Source organism: Taudactylus pleione, unplaced genomic scaffold (genome assembly GCF_031769625.1).
Source record: "Taudactylus pleione unplaced genomic scaffold, aTauple2 ptg000116l, whole genome shotgun sequence".
Lineage (NCBI taxonomy): Eukaryota > Metazoa > Chordata > Amphibia > Anura > Myobatrachidae > Taudactylus > Taudactylus pleione.
The window spans coordinates 17,717,387-17,736,717 of record NW_028284518.1 but is presented as its reverse complement, the minus strand read 5'-3'; the positions used below and the strand labels follow the sequence as shown (position 1 = coordinate 17,736,717).

At 45.4% G+C, this 19,331-nt stretch overlaps 2 protein-coding genes across 2 annotated transcripts in view; one reads left to right on the top strand and one right to left on the bottom strand.

Moving 5' to 3' along the window:
• Positions 1 to 11,790, top strand: part of BPHL (biphenyl hydrolase like) — a 152,055-nt gene extending 140,265 nt beyond the window's left edge. The window contains exon 7 of the mRNA XM_088471794.1: positions 11,401 to 11,790. Within this exon, the coding sequence (XP_088327920.1) occupies positions 11,401 to 11,494 (94 nt within the window). The 3' untranslated portion in view covers positions 11,495 to 11,790. The remainder of the gene's footprint in view (positions 1 to 11,400) is intronic.
• Positions 11,791 to 12,872: 1,082 nt separating this feature from the next.
• On the bottom strand, positions 12,873 to 19,093 carry LOC148524797 (tubulin beta-2B chain). Its single transcript, XM_088471715.1, has 4 exons — positions 18,761 to 19,093; positions 17,468 to 17,576; positions 17,165 to 17,275; positions 12,873 to 14,205 (listed from the first exon to the last, which is right to left on the bottom strand). Exons 1-4 carry the CDS (start codon positions 18,815 to 18,817, stop codon positions 13,145 to 13,147), a joined length of 1,338 nt encoding a protein of 445 aa, XP_088327841.1. The 5' UTR covers positions 18,818 to 19,093; the 3' UTR covers positions 12,873 to 13,144.
• Between the last annotated feature and the right edge of the window lie 238 nt (positions 19,094 to 19,331).

Here is a 19,331-nt window from a genome sequence, read left to right as displayed (position 1 = left end):
AAACTTTGCTTGAGCCACAAATTATTGAAAATATTGTATAAAATGACCTGCAGGCTGTGTGTATAAGGTGTATATAACACATAAATGCATTCTGTGTGTATATTGGGGTCCCATTCCAAAGATATTTAATTATTATATGCAAATATTCCAAAATACGGAATATTCCTTTATCCAAAATACCCCATGTCCTATATTTAAAGAAACCAAAGAGGGCACTCACCGGCAATAGTACGCTTAAACAGTAATTTGCAGACAGGTTGTACTCATCGCCAACGTTTCAATCCCGAAGGACCTTTGTCAAGACTTGAATAAAACAACCATAATCAACTTGCATGTTCACCAAATTACATTACCGTCACCAACAGCATAAACAGCATATGTATCAAGGGCCCAATTTATACCATTCTTACCTGTTTCACGCACCAAAAACCACTTACACCGGAGATCGACGTCCGGAAGTAGCCATTACAGCGTTGCTTTACCAAGAGCTACACTTGCTGCTCGTCCGAGCACGAGACCTTAAGTGACAGGTACGATGACGCGACACCCGGAAACAACCAGCGCTCTGCCAGCGATATGTAACCAATTATCATTAATCTCAAATACAGCATATAGCGGCAATGTGGTGGAGAAATCCATCCTAAACCTCACAGTTTGCTCAAAGGATATAACAGTACATTACAGATAGGGATAGTAGTAACAACATAATAGCCATTAGATAATAGAAAAATGTATAATATTTATCATCCGTGTAAATAATAGGCATTATTAAAAACCATATTCATAGGCAAATAGATATTGTTACCAATATCAGGTAAGATACCTGATAACTACATAAACAATAAAAATAATTATAGTTAACAAAACTCCATGATGACCCAGAAGATGTCACAAAGACAGCCAAAAATGGACACATATCTTCTATTTCAAAAAAATATTAATTGGATTAGACTCATTAAGGCCTGTTGGTGTCATAATACCCAGTCTACTAATCCAATATAATCCAAAAATTCTCCATTTCTACTTCAGGGTCCATAGGGGTCCACAGGGTGACCTTGGGGTATAGCTGGATCCTGGATCCTCGGGCACCACGGAGTTAAAGCTTTCAGCTGCTCCCAGGATGCACTTGGGTCCAACCTTCCCTATACCCCGCCCCCGAGCCACAGGCACCTCAGTTTAAGATGGTGCCCGGCCGGAGTCGGGTCACCCTGCGGGGGGGGGCTGCAGGAGCAGGAGCAGCCCCCTAAAGCTTTTTTTAACTTAGTTAAATTTATTTATTTTTTTGACTAGAGTTTTTTTCTCCAGAGCGGCAGCGCTGGGCTGTCTGTACAGACGCACACGCTGCCGCTCCTTCTCCCTGCTGGCGCCGCGACGCCAGCACTGAACTGGGGATCGCGGCGGGGGAAGCCAGAGTCTGTACTAGCCAGACTCTGGCTTCCCCCGGGACTGCTGCCGGAAGATGCCGGGGAGATTAAGGTAAGCCGCGCACCGCTGATTAGCGGCGGTGCGCGGGTTCCTTGTAAATGCAGTCCCATGCCCCCGGTCTAGGGGACAGACCGGGGGCGCTAGTGGTGGCGGCGGGCCCCCACCACCAGCGGAGGCATACCCCGCCAGACCACTAGACCACCAGGGTAAATTATGCGGCAAACGGGATGCCGGCAACCCGGGGGTTAAATTTGCTAGCCAGGGGAGGAAGCCTTCCCTGTCTAGCGGCTCCTCCCCTCAGCTCAGCGCGCCTTTCAGCACGGAGTCTGGCGTTGCTGAGCTGCAGTTACTCGGCCACTCCTCCTCTGAGGTCTCCAGCGGCCATTTTCTTACTGGCAGCGCAGATCTTCAGGGACCACGCGGACCGGTCCCCCTGTGTACCTCTCCCCTGCAAAAGGACAGTGTACACAGCACTATAGCCCTCCCAGACACTGAATCTGGGAGGTTGATTGTAGTGGAAAGGTGCAGTGAGTATATCTTCTCTGCATGGTATGTGACTTTTGCTAGTGCTGCCTGTCTGTGTCTTTTTTCTACTTACTGTCAGCTTATACCTATCCCTTTCCTTCTCCTACAAGCCCTACAGGTGTGCGGGGGAAGGGTGTTTCTACTGACCTCACCTAAATAGATCACGTATTTGTGAGGTACGTCACATACAGTTGTGTGCTACACAGTACCATATTGTGGGCTGTTGTTCAGCACACTGGTGAGTGCGCACGTTTTCTTCCTAAGTCATGTCTGAGGAGGAGATTGAGCACTCCGGGGCTCCGGTATTGTTCTCCTGCAGGCGTTGTTCTGCAGGAGTGGATAGGGAAGATTTGTCACAGGACGGCCTGTGCGGACGGTGCCAGGCGCTCCCTGGTATGTCTAAACCTCCCATGTCGCAGGAGCCACCATGGGCGATGTTTTCCCAGGTGCTGGTGTCCATCGCGGACCGTCTGTCGGTCCCGACTGCCGCCCCTACTAGGGCGTTGCCTCTGCCTGCCATCCCCCATTCCCCGGGTGCCCCACAATTATTGCAGACTCCCCCGGGGTCTCAGCCTGTTGGTCCCTATGCGGGGTTGCCAATGTATATTCAGTCCACCCCTGTGGCACAGCAGGCTGTGGTGCCGTTTCAGGGTCCTGTGGCAGCTCCTCCACCCTGGGTGGATGCGCTTTCCCACACTGTCCAAGATTTGGCGGCAGCATCTTCGGCTTTTCAGTCGATGTTGCGCAGTGACGTGCCCTCCAGGGCGTCTAAACGCTCAGTCATGGCGCAGGCTGCGCATCTTTAGGATTCTGAGGGGTCCTCGGATGATGGTGAGGTGCAGGATGACTCAGCCTCAGATGCCTCAGTCCAGGAGGTAGACACTAAGTCTTCCATCAATGTGCGGGCTCTGGTTAAGGCGGTGCGGGCCATTCTTCTGATTGAGGATGAGGCACCCGCTCCCAAGTCGAGGTATCCTAGTTTTAAAACAGCTAAGGTTACTTCTGCAGCGTTCCCCTTGTCTGATCAGTTGACTGATCACATGGCGGTGGCCTGGCAGTCACCCAGTAAGCGTTTCCTGCCACAGAAACGCTTGGCGTCCAATTATCCATTCCCGGAAGCGCATTGTAAGAAATGGGAAACTCCGCCTGCAGTCGATTCCCATGTAACACGCCTCATCAGGAGTGCTACTTTGCCATTGCCGTCTATATCCTCGCTGAAGGATCCTACTGACAGGAAGGTGGAGACTTGTCTAAAGTCTATTTATTCTCTCTCAGGGGCTGTAGCCCGGCCGTCCATGGCCATCTCCTGGGTGGCCAAGGCCATTGAGGGGTGGGCCAACGCCTTGGAGGACATGTTTACGGATGAAGCTCCGGACGTCCAGAGGGCGTTGTTAGGACAGATGAGAGATGCCGCCTCCTACATTGGAGAAGCATCGTTGGATGCTAGCCTGTTGACCTCTAGGGTTTCGGCGGCAGCAGTGTCTGCTCGTAGATCCTTGTGGTTGCGGTCTTGGAGAGCAGATGCAGATTCAAAGAAAGGCTTGGAGGCCTTACCTTTTAATGGAGAATTACTATTTGGTCTGGACCTGGACAAAATAGTAGATACCCTGGCAAAATCCAAGTCAGCCTTCCTCCCTTCAGCTACTACACCTGCTAAGGTCCGGAGCTTGGCCTTTCGTTCCTTTCGGGTTCAGGGCAAGGCAAAGGGTCAGTCCTTCCCGAGGCAGTCCGCTCCCAAGACCGCCTCAAAGCCAAAGAAGCAAGCCTGGAGTGCTAGGCGCCCTTCTTCCAAGCAAGAAGATAAGCCTTCTGCGTGATGGGACGGGCCTCCCTCTGGGGGACCCCAGAGTGGAAGGCTGACTTCTTCAATTCGCCCAGTGCTGGCACAATACCACCACGGATGCCTGGGTGCGAGAAGTGGTCTCCCAGGGGTACGCCCTGTCTTTTCGGCACAGGCCACCTGGCCAGTTTTTTTGCACAAGTCCTTCTCAGGACAAAACCAAGGCCTTGCAGGTTCAGGAAGCCATAGAGGCCTTGCTGACGGCGGGGGTCATTATACCCGTGCCACAGTCTCAACGTGGGATGGGGTATTACTCTACGCTGTTTCTGGTGCAGAAACCCAATGGCTCTCATCGCCCCATCCTCAATTTGAAGTCCCTGAACAGGTTTCTCAGGGTTCCCAAATTCAGGATGGAAACTTTGCGTTCCATCATTCTGGCGATGGAACCGGGGGACTATATGGTCTCCCTGGATATCCAGGACGCCTACCTCCATGTGCCTATAGCAACATCGCACCAACGGTTTCTGCGGTTTGCTATTCTCCACAACCACTACCAATTCAGGGCTCTACCCTTTTGGTCTCTCCACGGCACCATCATCTTCGGAGCCAGGGTATACGGTTGCTACCGTATCTAGACGACCTCCTCTTGCTGGCAAGCTCCCCGGAGGTACTGATCCAGCATCTCCATCTGATGGTCGCTTGTCTACAGGCGCACGGCTGGTTGATCAACTGGAAGAAGTCCTCCCTCATCCCATCACAGCGGATGGTTCATTTGGGGGCCCTGCTTGACTCTCGTCAGCAACGGATTTTTCTGACTCCAGAGAAGGTCTCCTCCTTACAGCTGCGGATTCACAGTTGTCTGAGCAGTGGCAGAGTGTCGGTGCACTCAGCGATGAGAGTTTTGGGGTCCATGGTGTCGGCATTCGACATGGTGGAGTTTGCCCAGTTCCATTCCAGGCCCCTGCAGAGGCTGATTCTTTCGGAATGGAACGGATTGCCACACAGGATCCGCTCTCAGATGCTGGTGTTGTCCTCGGAGGTGCGTCTGTCCCTAGCCTGGTGGCTGCAGACGGCTCATCTCCTAGAGGGGCGCCCCTTTTGGATCTCGGAATGGGTTCTGCTCACAACAGATGCCAGTCTCCGGGGTTGGGGGGCGGTGACAGGCTCCTTGTCACTTCAGGGTCGTTGGTCGGCGGAGGAAGCGCTTCTTCCCATCAACATCCTGGAACTACGGGCAGTATACAGAGCCCTGCAGTTATCCGGCACCGCTCTTCACGGAAGGGCCGTTCAGGTGCAGTCAGACAACGCCACCACGGTGGCGTACATCAATCACCAGGGAGGGACTCGCAGTCGAGCTGCGATGTCGGAGGTGTCCCGCTTCCTGGCTTGGGCGGAGCGCTATCTTCCAGCTCTCTTGGCAGTTTTCATCCCAGGAGTCCTCAATTGGGAGGCAGACTTCCTCAGCCGTTACGACGTGCATCCCAGGGAATGGTCGCTTCATCCAGAGGTATTCCAACTACTCGTGGACAAGTGGGGGCTGCCAGAGCTGGACCTGATGGCGTCCCATCATAATCACAAGCTGCCTGTGTACGGGTCAAGGACAAGGGACGCAGGCGCAAGTCTGATAGACGCGCTGTCGGTGAAATGGCTGTTTCAACTGGCTTACTTGTTCCCTCCGATGTCTCTGCTGCCTCGGGTCCTGCGCAAGTTCAAACAGGACGGAGGCACAATGATCCTGGTGGCCCCTTGCGTGGCCCAGAAGGCCGTGGTACTCCGATCTGCGGAGCCTGTCCATCGACGCTCCGTACCTCCTACCTCAACGGCGGGACCTGTTGTCTCAGGGGCCTGTCTTCACCCGGATCTGGGTCGACTATCTTTGACGGCGTGGCTCTTGAGACAGCCGTCCTGAGGTCTCAGGGCTTTTCTAGCTCCGTTATTACCACCATGCTGAGGGCGCGCAAGCCTGCTTCCGCGAGGATCTATCACAGAGTGTGGCACACTTTCTTTCAGTGGTGCGAGGCCAGAAACTATGATCCCCAGGTGTTCCGGGTTTCGCGTATTCTGGCTTTCCTTCAGTCGGGTTTGGACTTAGGATTACGTCTTTCTTCGCTGAAGGTGCACGTGTCTGCTCTGTCGGTGTGGTTCCAGCGCAGGATCGCTGCTATGCCGGACGTACACACCTTTTTCCAGGGAGTTTTGAGAATCCAGCCTCCCTTTGTGCCACCTGTGGCCCCGTGGGATTTGGCGGTGGTTCTTCGGGCCTTACAGGGTCCGTCTTTTGAGCCCTTGGAGTCAGTGGAGCTCAAGTGGCTAACTTTTAAAACTGTTTTCCTCTTGGCAATTGCTCCTGCGAGGAGGGTTTCAGATTTGGGGGCGCTTTCTTGTCGTCCTCCTTTTCTGATTTTTCATCAGGACAGAGCGGTGCTTCGCACTCGTCCTGAGTTCCTGCCTAAGGTGGTTTCCAGGTTCCACATTAATCAGGAAATTGTTGTACCAGCCTTTCAGTCGCCTGATCTTTCAGCTGGGGAGGCTTCCTTAGACGTTGTCCGTGCACTCCAGGTTTATGTGGACCGGACTAGTTCTGTGAGGAAGTCGGATTCTTTGTTTATCCTCTTTGGTTTTCACAAGAGGGGTTGGCCTGCCAACAAACAGACTCTAGCCCGTTGGCTTCGTTCCGTTATTATTGAGGCTTATATGCAGGAGGATTTACCTGTTCTAGCCTCTGTTAAGGCTCATTCCACTCGGTCTGTGGGCCCTTTTTGGGCTGCTAGCCGTGGCGCCTCTGCTGTTCAGCTCTGTAAGGCGGCCACCTGGTCTTCCATTCAGACCTTTTTGAGGTTCTATGCGTTTGACACCTTTGCCTCTCAGGATGCATCCTTTGGGCGCCGGGTTCTCCTATCAGCACAGGAGCGTCCCCGCCCTTAGTTGGACTGCTTTGGGACATCCCCAAGGTCACCCTGTGGACCCCTATGGACCCTGAAGTAGAAAACAAGAGATATGGTAATAACTTACCTTTGTTATCTCTGTTTCTACGAAGTCCATAGGGTCCACAGGGCACCCGCCCTGACGCACCTGGCTTCATATGGGCTCTGTGACTGGTCACCGGTTTTCCGTCTCCCATTTCTGTGAGTATGGTTCTTGTGTGTTCCAGTCTTCCTTCTCTCTGTTTCGTCTCCTCCTCCGGCCTGGACTGCTTACCAACTGAGGTGCCTGTGGCTCGGGGGCGGGGTATAGGGGAGGTTGGACCCAAGTGCATCCTGGGAGCAGCTGAAAGCTTTAACTCTGTGGTGCCCGAGGATCCAGGATCCAGCTATACCCCAAGGTCACCCTGTGGACCCTATGGACTTCGTAGAAACAGAGATAACAAAGGTAAGTTCTTACCATATCTCTTGTTTTTACGTAATTTCAGAGTTCTATCACCCCCCCCCTAACAGTTACAGCCTACATTTCAATGTGGCAACCTGGTGACGCATTTTCAGAAAATTTAAGGCTACTGGTCTATCAGTAGTACCAGTTATGAGAGCTTGGCAAATAGTCTGTGATTTGCCATCCTCCCCCTGAAGCAACGTGTGGTCATCCCTATGTAGGCGAGTCCACAGGGACGGGAAAGCATGTAAATTACAGAGTCCATTGTACAGACCAATTTGTATCTGTATTTTGCGACCCATCAATGGGTGTGCATTTGTAACCCGTTTTTTGACTGTGTAGCCAGGTCTGTGTCTGATCCAGTGTTGCTCTTGTCATTGGTCTCCTCAATAATTGTTTAAGATTAGGACCTTTTTTGTAAGCCATCAAGTTGTTTTATTCAAGTCTTGACAAAGGTCCTTCAGGATTGAAATGTTGGTGATGACTACAACCGGTCTGCAAATTACTGTTTGCAATAAATGAAATAAACGTATTATTCTGGTGAGTGCCCTCTTTGGTTTCTTTAAATATAAGGAGCTCTTCTGGATATATTAGGACCACCGATAAAAGGTATTCTTGGAGGCTGCACCCCGCTGTTGACATTGAGAAGAGAGTGCGGGACATTGGTTTGTTATATTAAGGCTGAATTAATTTTCTGATGGCTTTTTAGCTTATCCTGTACCCATCATTTGGATTGGATCTTTTGAAGTCTTCCAACAGTGATTCTATATATGTATTTTAGATTCTAAAAAAGGTGTTATATGAACATCATTTTTAAATAATTTTGTTTGTTCTCCTCAAGGTGTCACTCCATATGAATATTGTCTGTGATTTCATTGTTGTATCTACCTGAGATCTGCTACTATAGGATGTCTCAGGGTGCATCTAATTTTCTTGATGAGGATTATTGACAAGTCTTGACAAAGGTCCTTCAGGATTGAAATGTTGGTGATGACTACAACCGGTCTGCAAATTACTGTTTGCAATAAATGAAATAAACGTATTATTTCTGGTGAGTGCCCTCTTTGGTTTCTTTAAATATAAGGAGCTCTTCTGGATATATTAGGACCACCGATAAAAGGTATTCTTGGAGGCTGCACCCCGCTGTTGACATTGAGAAGAGAGTGCGGGACATTGGTTTGTTATATTAAGGCTGGATTCATTTTCTGATGGCTTTTTAGCTTATCCTGTACCCATCATTTGGATTGGATCTTTTGAAGTCTTCCAACAGTGATTCTATATATGTATTTTAGATTCTAAAAAAGGTGTTATATGAACATCATTTTTAAATAATTTTGTTTGTTCTCCTCAAGGTGTCACTCCATATGAATATTGTCTGTGATTTCATTGTTGTATCTACCTGAGATCTGCTACTATAGGATGTCTCAGGGTGCATCTAATTTTCTTGATGAGGATTATTGACACAGGCTGAGTGTGGGGTTTTGTCTCTTACTGACGATGCTGAGAAATGTTTGTCTGACCATTTGACTTCCAAGGGTTACCAGATGAGACCACGATTGATTTGTACTACAGATGATTAAAATTAAAACGTAAGGGTTCGGACAATTTTTGTCTGAATATTTCAGAACAAAACAAATCCCACGAGGTTTCACCATTGGCTGTAATAATCCTTTTTTTTTGCAGCCTATGGTGTGCTGTTTTGAACATGTGTTCCCTCGACCTCATCTTACTTGTTGTTGAGGAAGTGGGCTCTGAGCTCAAAAAAACTAAAGGTGAAATTGGACAATTTAATAGTACCCATGAGAATACACTTGTTAATGACAGATCTGAGAAGTGGTTAGACAAACTTACAGTTCTTGTAGAAACCTATAAAGAGGATGTAGTAGCTTTTTAAAAGAAATATATTAGCCACAGTTAACAACGAAAAGAACCATACCGTACACCGGTGGCTTACTGGTAAACAGGGATCTCGAAGATCTCAGAGATTCCTAGGTTCTTTGGTTTCTTTAAATATAAGGAGCTCTTTTGGATATATTAGGACCACCTAAGGTGTTCTTGGAGGCACAACCACACTGTTGACATAATGAGACGAGAGTGCGGGACATTGGTTTGTGTATGTGTGTATATATATAATATGTATATACAAATTTAAAACAAATACAGGGGGGCGCCACATAGTACATTAAAAGTAAAAAAATCTATTACCGCAATCGACCAGGAAAAAAAGATTGACTTGCGTACCAACAGTGGCGGTATGACCACCGTGAGTGTGTCTCACATAAATCAAACAGTGTCCAGTGTCGCGTCTCTCCGGGCACTCTCACACACGGACCATCGTCTCTTCAAGCCACGTCCCTACGCGTTTCAACATAAAGTCTTCGTCAGAGGGCTGGCTTGTTGTGCAGAAGTCTATATTTTTATATATCTTTATATTTATTATAATAACTTGTAGTTTAAAACTACGATATATCTAGCGTGGTGTTATCACATGTGAATGTATTTAAGGAAATGCAAAATAATGATTAAGGGGCATATGTATCAAAGCTTGATGTGAGATAAAATTGTGAAATATATATCACCAACCAATCAGCTCCAAACTATAATTTCTTAAACACAGCCTGCAAAATGTAAGTTAGAAGCTGATTGGTTGGTGATATATATCTCACAATTTTATCTCACATCAAGATTTGATACATATACCCCTAAGTGTATAATGTTGTTGCTATTAGTATATAGAGGAACTGTGCAATATAGAATGTGTCTTTTTATTGTAAATTATTTATGATAAATAAGTATTTATTAAGAAGAGGAGAGAGTATAATGCCATGAAGCTAGGTTATTTGGATCTGATATACGGATTAAGAAAGCTGTATGGTGGTTAATTAAACCAGCTGAGAAAGACTGTCAACGAGTTTAGAAGATTTGTGATTGGCCGCAGGAAAGTATTTAGAGGCTCTCGCAAAGACAACAAGCCAGCCCTCTGACGAAGACTTTATGTTGAAACGCGTAGGGAAGTGGCTTGATGAGACGATGGTCCGTGCGTGAGAGTGCCCGGAGAGAGATACTGGACGCAACACTGGACACTGATTTATGTGAGACATACTCGTGGTGGTCATACCGCCACCGTTGGTACGCAAGTCAATCTGTTTTTTCCTGTTAAATGCACTATGTGGTGCCCCCTAGATATAATATCTTATACTAGATATTCGCTCCCGACTGGATTCGGGTAATGATGCCGACACAGAGTATAGAGTGTGTGCAAGTGGACTATTGATTTGGACTGGTTTTATCTAGTCCATTATACAGAGCAAGTGGTTCTGGGACTTGTTCCACAAAGACATTCGTGAGATATTACTTTTTTTGTGACTTCACATACCTTTATCATATATATAACATTTTTTTTCTAATTTGGGTACAATGGATGTAGATATCATGGTTATAACCTTTTTTTTCTTTTTGAGAGCAGTCTCTCATCTAATTCCAGTCTTGGGACCAGCTTGCCCCTGTCCATATTCCTACAGTGTGCTTGCTTCTTATCTCATCCTCCTCCCTCCCAATATATATTGTAAGCACATGCGAGCATATCTGTTCCTACCTTGTCTGCCTGTGTGTCCATTTTAGTTTGTCTCTTGCACGTTCTGTATGACACTTCATTATATACCTTACCATTTATGTTGTGTGTACAGCATTAAGCTTCATTTCTTATCGTGACTGCATTTTTTCTTCTTAAATGTCTTATGGTTTGCTTTTGCTTGTTTTGTATTTTGCCTGTTGGCCATCATTGTTTTCCTTCTGCATAATTTAGTGGCTCCATATAAATAAATTCTTAGGATAAATAAAAAATAAAAATCTCTAAAATAACCATGAGGACTCTGAAGTAGGTACATATTTGTCCTACAGTGGTGCATGTATAATGCTGTGTGTCAAATAATGACAAACAAACATTGACCACTGATATTAGCAGCCAAACAGTAAAGATTCTAAAGGTAGGGCATGGGCTTAAATGCTGAACTCTGGGGTAGTTGCAATGCCAATAAATTGTTCACTTGAATCTAAATGATAGAACCTTCATTGCAACTGCTCTTTTCCAAATAGAAACAAGGCTCAATGTCACATGCGGATAGCTGTGTGATTTTGTTGTTGGTATGAAATGTAGAGAGTTTGGTGATGTTACATTGTTTCATGACACTGAAACAAGTGTCTCAGCTGTTTTATAGTTACATTATGGACATCCACAGCTTATCTGACAATAAGGTTATTGTTCTCTATAGTAATTAAGGTGTTTATGTTTCTGTGTTTTGCAGGTTGCATCTGATGCCAGAGGGCAAGCATAATCTCCATCTAAAATACGCTGAAGAGTTTAACAAATTAGTTGAAGATTTCTTATGCTCAGCATAACTTTGTCAGTAACTTCAATAATGTGAAGAATCATTATGAACAAAACTCTTTTGTTTGTACATGGCGTGTAATAGGAAAAAACAAGAAATCCAAACAAGGACTTAATTGAAAAAACAGTGGTCATTTGCAGAAAAAAATCATTTGATTACCACTGAGGAGCATAATACTGTCCAAGTATCTCTGCTTTCTGTGCCAATTATACGGTGCTTTTCTAAGGATCTCTATAGATTACTATGGTCAGCATATGAAAAGTCGATTTATAAATCTATTAAAAGTGACACATTGTTATATCAAAACCTGACCCAGTTGCATAATATTGATCTGTGTTAATATTACAAACTGCAAATTGGATTGGAGAAGCCACAACATTACCTGCAGAAATGTTGTGCACTGTTCTGTAACATACCCATACTGTTTAATCAATGTCTGCAATTTTTGAGAGGCTAGGAATTTAGGCCCTGATTCAGAGGCGGACGCTCTGACCAGAGCGCTCGCTCTGAATCAGGGCCCACCTCCATTAAAATGGAGCGTCCTCCTGGACGCTCGTATAGCTGTGGGTCACCACCCACAGCATATACGAGCGTCCAACAAGATGGTCGCGATGGTCTTGACCATCGGACTTGCGAGTGAAACCCTGTGGTCGGGTTTCTCAACCGCAAAACCAGGAGTGATTTTGGCTCTATCAGAGCCAAAATCACTTCCACTGACATCACTAGTGATGTCAGTGGGGCCGGCTTCCGAACGGTAGGCGTTCCCATAGGAACGCCTCCGTCTGGCAGGCACGCTCCCGGAACACCCACCAAAGGGGGCGTGCTGTCAATCAACATCGACAACACGCCTCCTTTGGTGCGAGACCCAGAGCGATGGAAAGTCCTTCGCTCGCCGGGTCTCGCGCATGCGCACGACGGAGCTCCCTCCGTCGTGCGCATGCGCAGTGGGGAACATCGACCCACTTGCGAGCATATTGCCGCTCGCGAGTGGGTCTGAATGACCCCCTTAGTATGTCAGGGAAATGGAAGAAGGTTGAGCACACAGAAACTGCACCCTGCATTAGCCACACAGACTGAGCTTAGGTAATTGATCTTTAAAAGGTAAAACAATTGTGTGTGGAACCAGCCTTATCAGTTCTCTATCAACCAGTGATATGAGACACTTCAGGAGCAATTATTCATTAGGAACTTTAATATTGGTTCAGTCTACATATCTGCTGCTTAAACTGTATGCGATAGCTGCACTTCAATAAGATCAGCTGTGTAAATGCTTCAGAATACAGGCTACTTTGATTTTAATTTGTTTTTAGTAGGTAGAATTCAAGTTATTACATAAAAAGAAAATAATTCTCCCTAGAACAAAATGAATAAAAAGACAACACAAAGCGCACGAATACTTTGTTTTATGTTCTTATCCAGTGCAAAACAACATCTAAGAGCAGTCAAATCACTTCTACAGCCTCCTAAACGTAGTGTAGGCCTTCTCATGAATTAGAAGAGTCTAAAACAACACCTGTTACTTTTGACATTGTTAAGGTAACAAAAACTGATCCTGACATCTTTGACAATAGAAATAAAACACATGCTTGGACACACATTTTGCAGCAGACATACTCTGTTCCTTTTCTTTGTTGTCTAAAACCATAAGCCTTTCTCCTCATCAAGCCTCATCCTCTCCTTCTTCCTCTTCAAATTCTCCTTGCTCATCTGCGGTGGCATCTTGATACTGTTGGTACTCTGACACCAGGTCGTTCATGTTGCTTTCAGCTTCAGTGAATTCCATCTCGTCCATTCCTTCACCTGTGTACCAGTGCAAGAAGGCTTTTCGGCGGAACATAGCAGTAAACTGCTCCGAGATTCTCTTAAACAGCTCTTGAATGGCTGTGCTGTTGCCAATAAATGTGGCAGACATTTTGAGGCCTCGTGGTGGAATGTCGCACACTGCAGTTTTCACATTGTTGGGGATCCATTCAACAAAATAGCTGCTATTTTTATTTTGGACATTAAGCATTTGCTCATCAACCTCCTTCATGGACATTCTTCCTCGGAAAATAGCAGCTACTGTGAGGTAGCGACCATGACGGGGGTCACAAGCTGCCATCATGTTTTTGGAGTCGAACATTTGCTGTGTAAGTTCTGGCACCGTCAGTGCACGATATTGCTGGCTACCACGGCTTGTTAGTGGGGCAAACCCAGGCATAAAAAAGTGCAGTCGTGGGAAAGGCACCATGTTGACAGCTAGTTTTCGTAAGTCTGCATTCAGCTGGCCAGGGAAGCGAAGGCAGGTTGTTACTCCACTCATTGTAGCAGATACCAGGTGATTGAGGTCACCATAAGTTGGTGTTGTTAACTTTAAAGTGCGGAAGCAGATATCATAGAGGGCTTCATTGTCTATGCAGTAGGTTTCATCTGTGTTTTCCACCAACTGGTGCACAGAGAGGGTGGCATTGTAAGGTTCAACCACAGTGTCTGAGACTTTGGGTGATGGCATCACACTAAATGTATTCATGATTCGGTCTGGGTACTCTTCCCTAATCTTGCTGATGAGCAGTGTACCCATACCGGAGCCAGTACCACCACCCAGTGAGTGGGTCAGCTGAAAACCCTGCAGACAATCACAGCTTTCAGATTCTTTCCTCACCACATCTAGAACAGAATCCACCAACTCAGCCCCTTCTGTGTAATGACCTTTGGCCCAGTTGTTTCCTGCACCACTCTGTCCTAAAATAAAGAAATGAAATGCCTTATTTACCAACCTGTGACCCATATTTAATGGAGTTGGCACCTTTTTTTGTTTCAAAAGTCCTTTATTAAATATGATGCATGTAAATCCATTTGAGTATGTTTAAAGTGGGTGTTCGTCCTAAACAGGGATTAAGGCTCACTGTACTTTATTCATAGTAAATGTTTCTACTTAGTTATTTGAAGCAAGCGTGAGTACACTGGCACACACAAGTAATTTAAAAAGGTAGCCAGTTAGAAATGTTATGATTTATATAATTTTATCTATCCAAGGTGTGAACAATGGAGCATTTTCTTACATTGAGGACATAGCATTCAGCCATAACATTAACTGACAAGTGAAGCGAATAACATTTATTATCTTGTCACAATGGCGCTTGTCAAGGGGTGGGATATAATATATATATAAATATATATATATATATATAGCAGCAAGTTGATGTGTTGGAAGCAGGAAATCTTGGCAAGCGTAAGGCTGGGTACACACCTAAAGACTTTCTGTCCAACTAGTTGATTGTTTTGAATGAAAATCTGGTAAGGTATGAAAGCAAATGACAATCAGCAATTTGCTCCCAAACGCCGGAAAATGGACAAAAACTGGTGTTTGAACAAATTGTTTGCATCAAACATTTAACAAACTTGTCTGACGACCATTTTCATCTGTTTTCTGGCATTTAGGAGCAAATTGCTGATCATCAGTTACTCCCATACGTTACCAGATTTTCATTCCAATCAATCAACTAGTTGGATGGTTGGACAGAAAATCTTTAGGTGTGTACCCAGCTTTAGGAGCGGAGCGACTTTGACAAGGGCTAAATTATGATGATTAGATAACTGGGTCAGAGGATCTCTAAAACTGCAGATCTTGTGGGGGTATTCCTGCTATGCAGTGATTAGTACCTAGCAAAAATGGTCCAAGGAAGAACAACTAGCGACAGGGTCATGGACGCACAAGGCTCATTAATGCACGTGGGGAGTGAAGGCTAGCCCGTCTGGTCCTATCCCACAGAAGAGCTACTGTAGCACCACTTGCTGCATATGGGGCTGTGTAGCCGCAGACCAGACACAGTCCCCATGCTGACCCCTGTCCGCAACTGAATGCACCTACAATGGACACATACATGTCAGAACTGGACAATGGGGCAAAGGTGACCTTGTCTGTGTGAATTACGTTTTCTTTTACATCACTTGGATGGGTGGGTGGGTGCGTGTGATTGTTTACCTGGAAAAGAGATGACATCAGGATGAACTATGAGAAGAGGGCAAGCTGGCAGAGGCAGTGTGATGCTCTCGACATACTTCCTACCTAACCATTATTGCAGACCAAGTACACCTCCCTTCATGGCAATGGTATTCCCTGATGACAGTGGCCTCTTTCAAGAGCATAATGCTCCATGCCACACTGCAACAATTGTTTATGATTTGTTTAAAGAACATTGTAAAGAGTTCAAGGTGTTGACTTGGCCTACAATTTCCCCAGATCTCAATTCCATCGAGCATCTGTGGGATGTCATGGAAAAAATATGTTTGAACCATGGAGGCTCCACCCCGCAACTTACAGGGCATAAGGTGTCTGCTGCTAACCTCTTAGTGTCAGATATAACAGGGATAACAGGGCACCTTCATCGGTTTTGTTGAGTCCATGCCTCGACGGGTCATAGATGTTTTGGGGGCACAAGGGAGATCTATACAATATTAGGCAGGTGGTTTTAATGTTATGGCTGATCAGTGAATGCTTTTGTGATTGCAGTGTATACACAAAGTAGGCATGATCTGTACATTAGCAGGGGTAGTGTTATCACTGGTTAAACTGAGGCAACTGTCTTGGGAAGCAGGTTATTGGGAGCAGCAATATGACAGGGCCCTAATAGCATATATCAGAGGTTCCCAAACACAGTCCTCAAGGATCCCCAAAAGTCCAGGTTTTAGAGATATCCGTGGTTGAGCACAGGTGGTAAATCAAATTGACTGAGATGCTAATTAATACCCCTTTTCCACCTAAATTCTGGGTCTGACCCGGAGTTGGAACAAAGTTCCTATCCGGATCAGACCCGGAATTTTGCTGGTGCCGACTCGGGATATTCCCGAGTCGGCGCCGCTCACACCGGAGTCTGGTCTGCATAGACCCGGCTTTTCCGGAGTGAAAGTGGACGCTTGGAGATGACGTCATCTCCAAGCGCCACTGAAGCCGGACCAATCGGCCGGCTGCTCTGGAGTGCACTGTTCTCACAGCAGGGTTTCACGGGATACACCCGTGTTAAACCCTGCTAGTTACCTGGGTCGGATTGCCGGGTCACTCGACCTGGCGATCCAACCCTCTCCCCTTTTACACCAGGGAGCTGCCCGGGTTAACCTTTCAAAAATCCGGGTTTTAGCTCCGGTGTAAAAGGGGTATAACCATAGATATCTCTATAGCTGGGCATCCACTACACAATTTTCTGTCAGATATCTGTCCAATCTGGCTGGTTGGAATGAAAACCTGGTAATGTATAGGAGTAAATGACAGTCGATCATATGGTTTTACGCACTGAAAAAAGGACAAAAAAAAATGTTCAAATTGGTTAAATTTGTGTGTTTTAACCAATTTGTCTGAACAACCATTTTTGGCTATTTTCCAGTGTTTGTGAGCAAATGGACAATTGTAATTCTCCCATACATTACCAGGTTTTCATTCCAACCAGCCAGATTGGACAGATATCTGACAGAAAATTGTATAGTAGATGCCCATCTTTACACCTGAACTGTTGGGGAGTCTTTAGGACCACGTTTGGAACCTCTGTTATATGGATTAACTGGATATATTATGTTTTGTAACACGAGCACAAAAGCCTGACACTAATGCATATTTTCTATGATGCTGGTGCTTATAATACTGAGCATATTTTTTAGCATACCTGTTTTAGTTTATATTTTCAATTGAGACAACCCAAATATTTACCAAATACAAAGTTGTCGGGTCTAAATATCTGTCCAAATGGTCCTGATCTCACAGAGTCCATTGTTCCGGGTTCCAAATCCACAAGGATTGCGCGTGGTACAAATTTATTACCTGTGGATGATAACGAAAAATTCACAATTACCAATATACATTCATACTGTAAGTGATAAACAAATTGTCATGCAAGTACCAAGTCTTATCACCAGCCATAAATGTTAATTTTAGTTTTAATGCTTGAAATAAATACATTTAAAATACACTTACATTACAATAATCAGCATAAATAATAATCAATAGATTTACCAGATGCTTCATTATAATATACATTGATTCTTTCCAGTTGCAGGTCACTGTCTCCATGGTAACTACCGGTAGGATCAATGCCGTGTTCATCACTGATAACTTCCCAGAACTGTCAAAAAAAATATAACATTGTCATTGTTACCAAGCCTAATTAAATATGGTAAGACATCTGATATATGCCTGCAAAGTTACATTACATGAAAAACATTTAAATAGTGGAAATTGGACTAGTGGATTAAGGGAGAAGGATTATGGAATAATATTTTTAAAATATTTATTACAAATGCATAACACTTTTAATGCATTAGATTGATGATGTATATAAATCTTATGAAATATTAATTACTATAATTACAATTAGTAAATAAAGCCATTAAAGAATTTATCTTTGAAAACTGATGCAAGTAAACCTTTCATAATGTGCGTACAACCTGGTGATACCACACCCAAAGTAATAGTCTGCAGAGAGCTGTTGCCAATGGTAGGAAATTACATGTAGTCCCTATAGTTTCCTATGTAATGAAAAATACAAATGAATTGGGGAATAATATAATTATTATAATATATATATAATAATATATAATATATTATAATATATATATATATATACACAATATGCATTGTTTGCACGTTACATGCTCCTTTATTGCACATTAGATGTACTGTATATGTATGCTCATGTTTTGAGTTATCAGTGCAGACAATTGCAAATGTAGAAATGACTTTGATCATGAAATGTGTGACAATGTGACAACACATATTGCTAGTTTTCTAAGCCTAGCGTTACATTCATTCCGTTGGCAAGACAACACCCTGAATAATCTCATTTCAATGCACCGCACAAAAGGCAATGCCTCAGCCCCACAAAGAGCTGGCACACCTCCCCCACAGCGAGTGATGAAGGTGGCTGTCAGGGGACCCCACCCAGCAAGATCAACGTATAGTATAACAAAGGGACCGTATAGCGAGAGAAATATACTGTCCCTATAGGTAGGTGAGTGTGTCTGTACCAAAATGTATTGCTCAGAGGAGCAGACAGGATTCCATACATAATGCCGGCATTAGGGACTCTCCCTGCTAGGTGGCTAATTTGGGGAACAGAGGAGGAGGGGGTGCTGGTTCCATCCTGCTGAATGAAATCATTGCTGTACTGTGAACGACCAACTACGTGCAGCAGCATGGGGATGAAAAATGCATAGGACCTGTCACTAATACGTCTGCTTACAGCGAGTTACATGGCAGCAGTCGGGTCCCCTCCATCATGGAGATCAGTGCTATGCGATGTGATCTTACCTTTGCACCGATCTGGTTCCCGCATTGGCCGGCTTGGAGGTGCACGATCTCACGCATAGCGGGGGCTGTGTCTGGCTGATGCAGGGAAGCTCGGGGTCTATGTGCTGTTTCCTTATGTGGATGTTACAGCCCTGTCTTGTGTCCTGGCTCCTCGGTCCTGTGCACTGCCGCAGTGTGATGGTGTCTGGGCTGGCGCAGGTCCCTCGTCTTCGTCCTTATATATGCGGGATGGGAAGTATACTGATCCCTCCCTCTGCTACTCTCCTGGGGACACGACTAGGATCATCTCTCTATTCCATTCACTTCCACTTGTTCCTGGGCTGGATGATGTAATGGGGACGGGGCAAAAGGAGTGGTTAGAGTGGGGAGCTGGCACCAATCAGGGCGTTGGACTGTGTAAGTATGGATAGTAAGTATGGGGCTCTGCATTGTCTGCCCATCAAAGATGAGGGAATAAGGGGGGCAGCAGCAGAAGTGTCTCAGCAATGGGAAATGTCTACTACTCTACCAATATGCTGCTGTGTGATCTGAGCGAATGGTGCCCAAGGTTGTATCACATCACGGTTCTCAC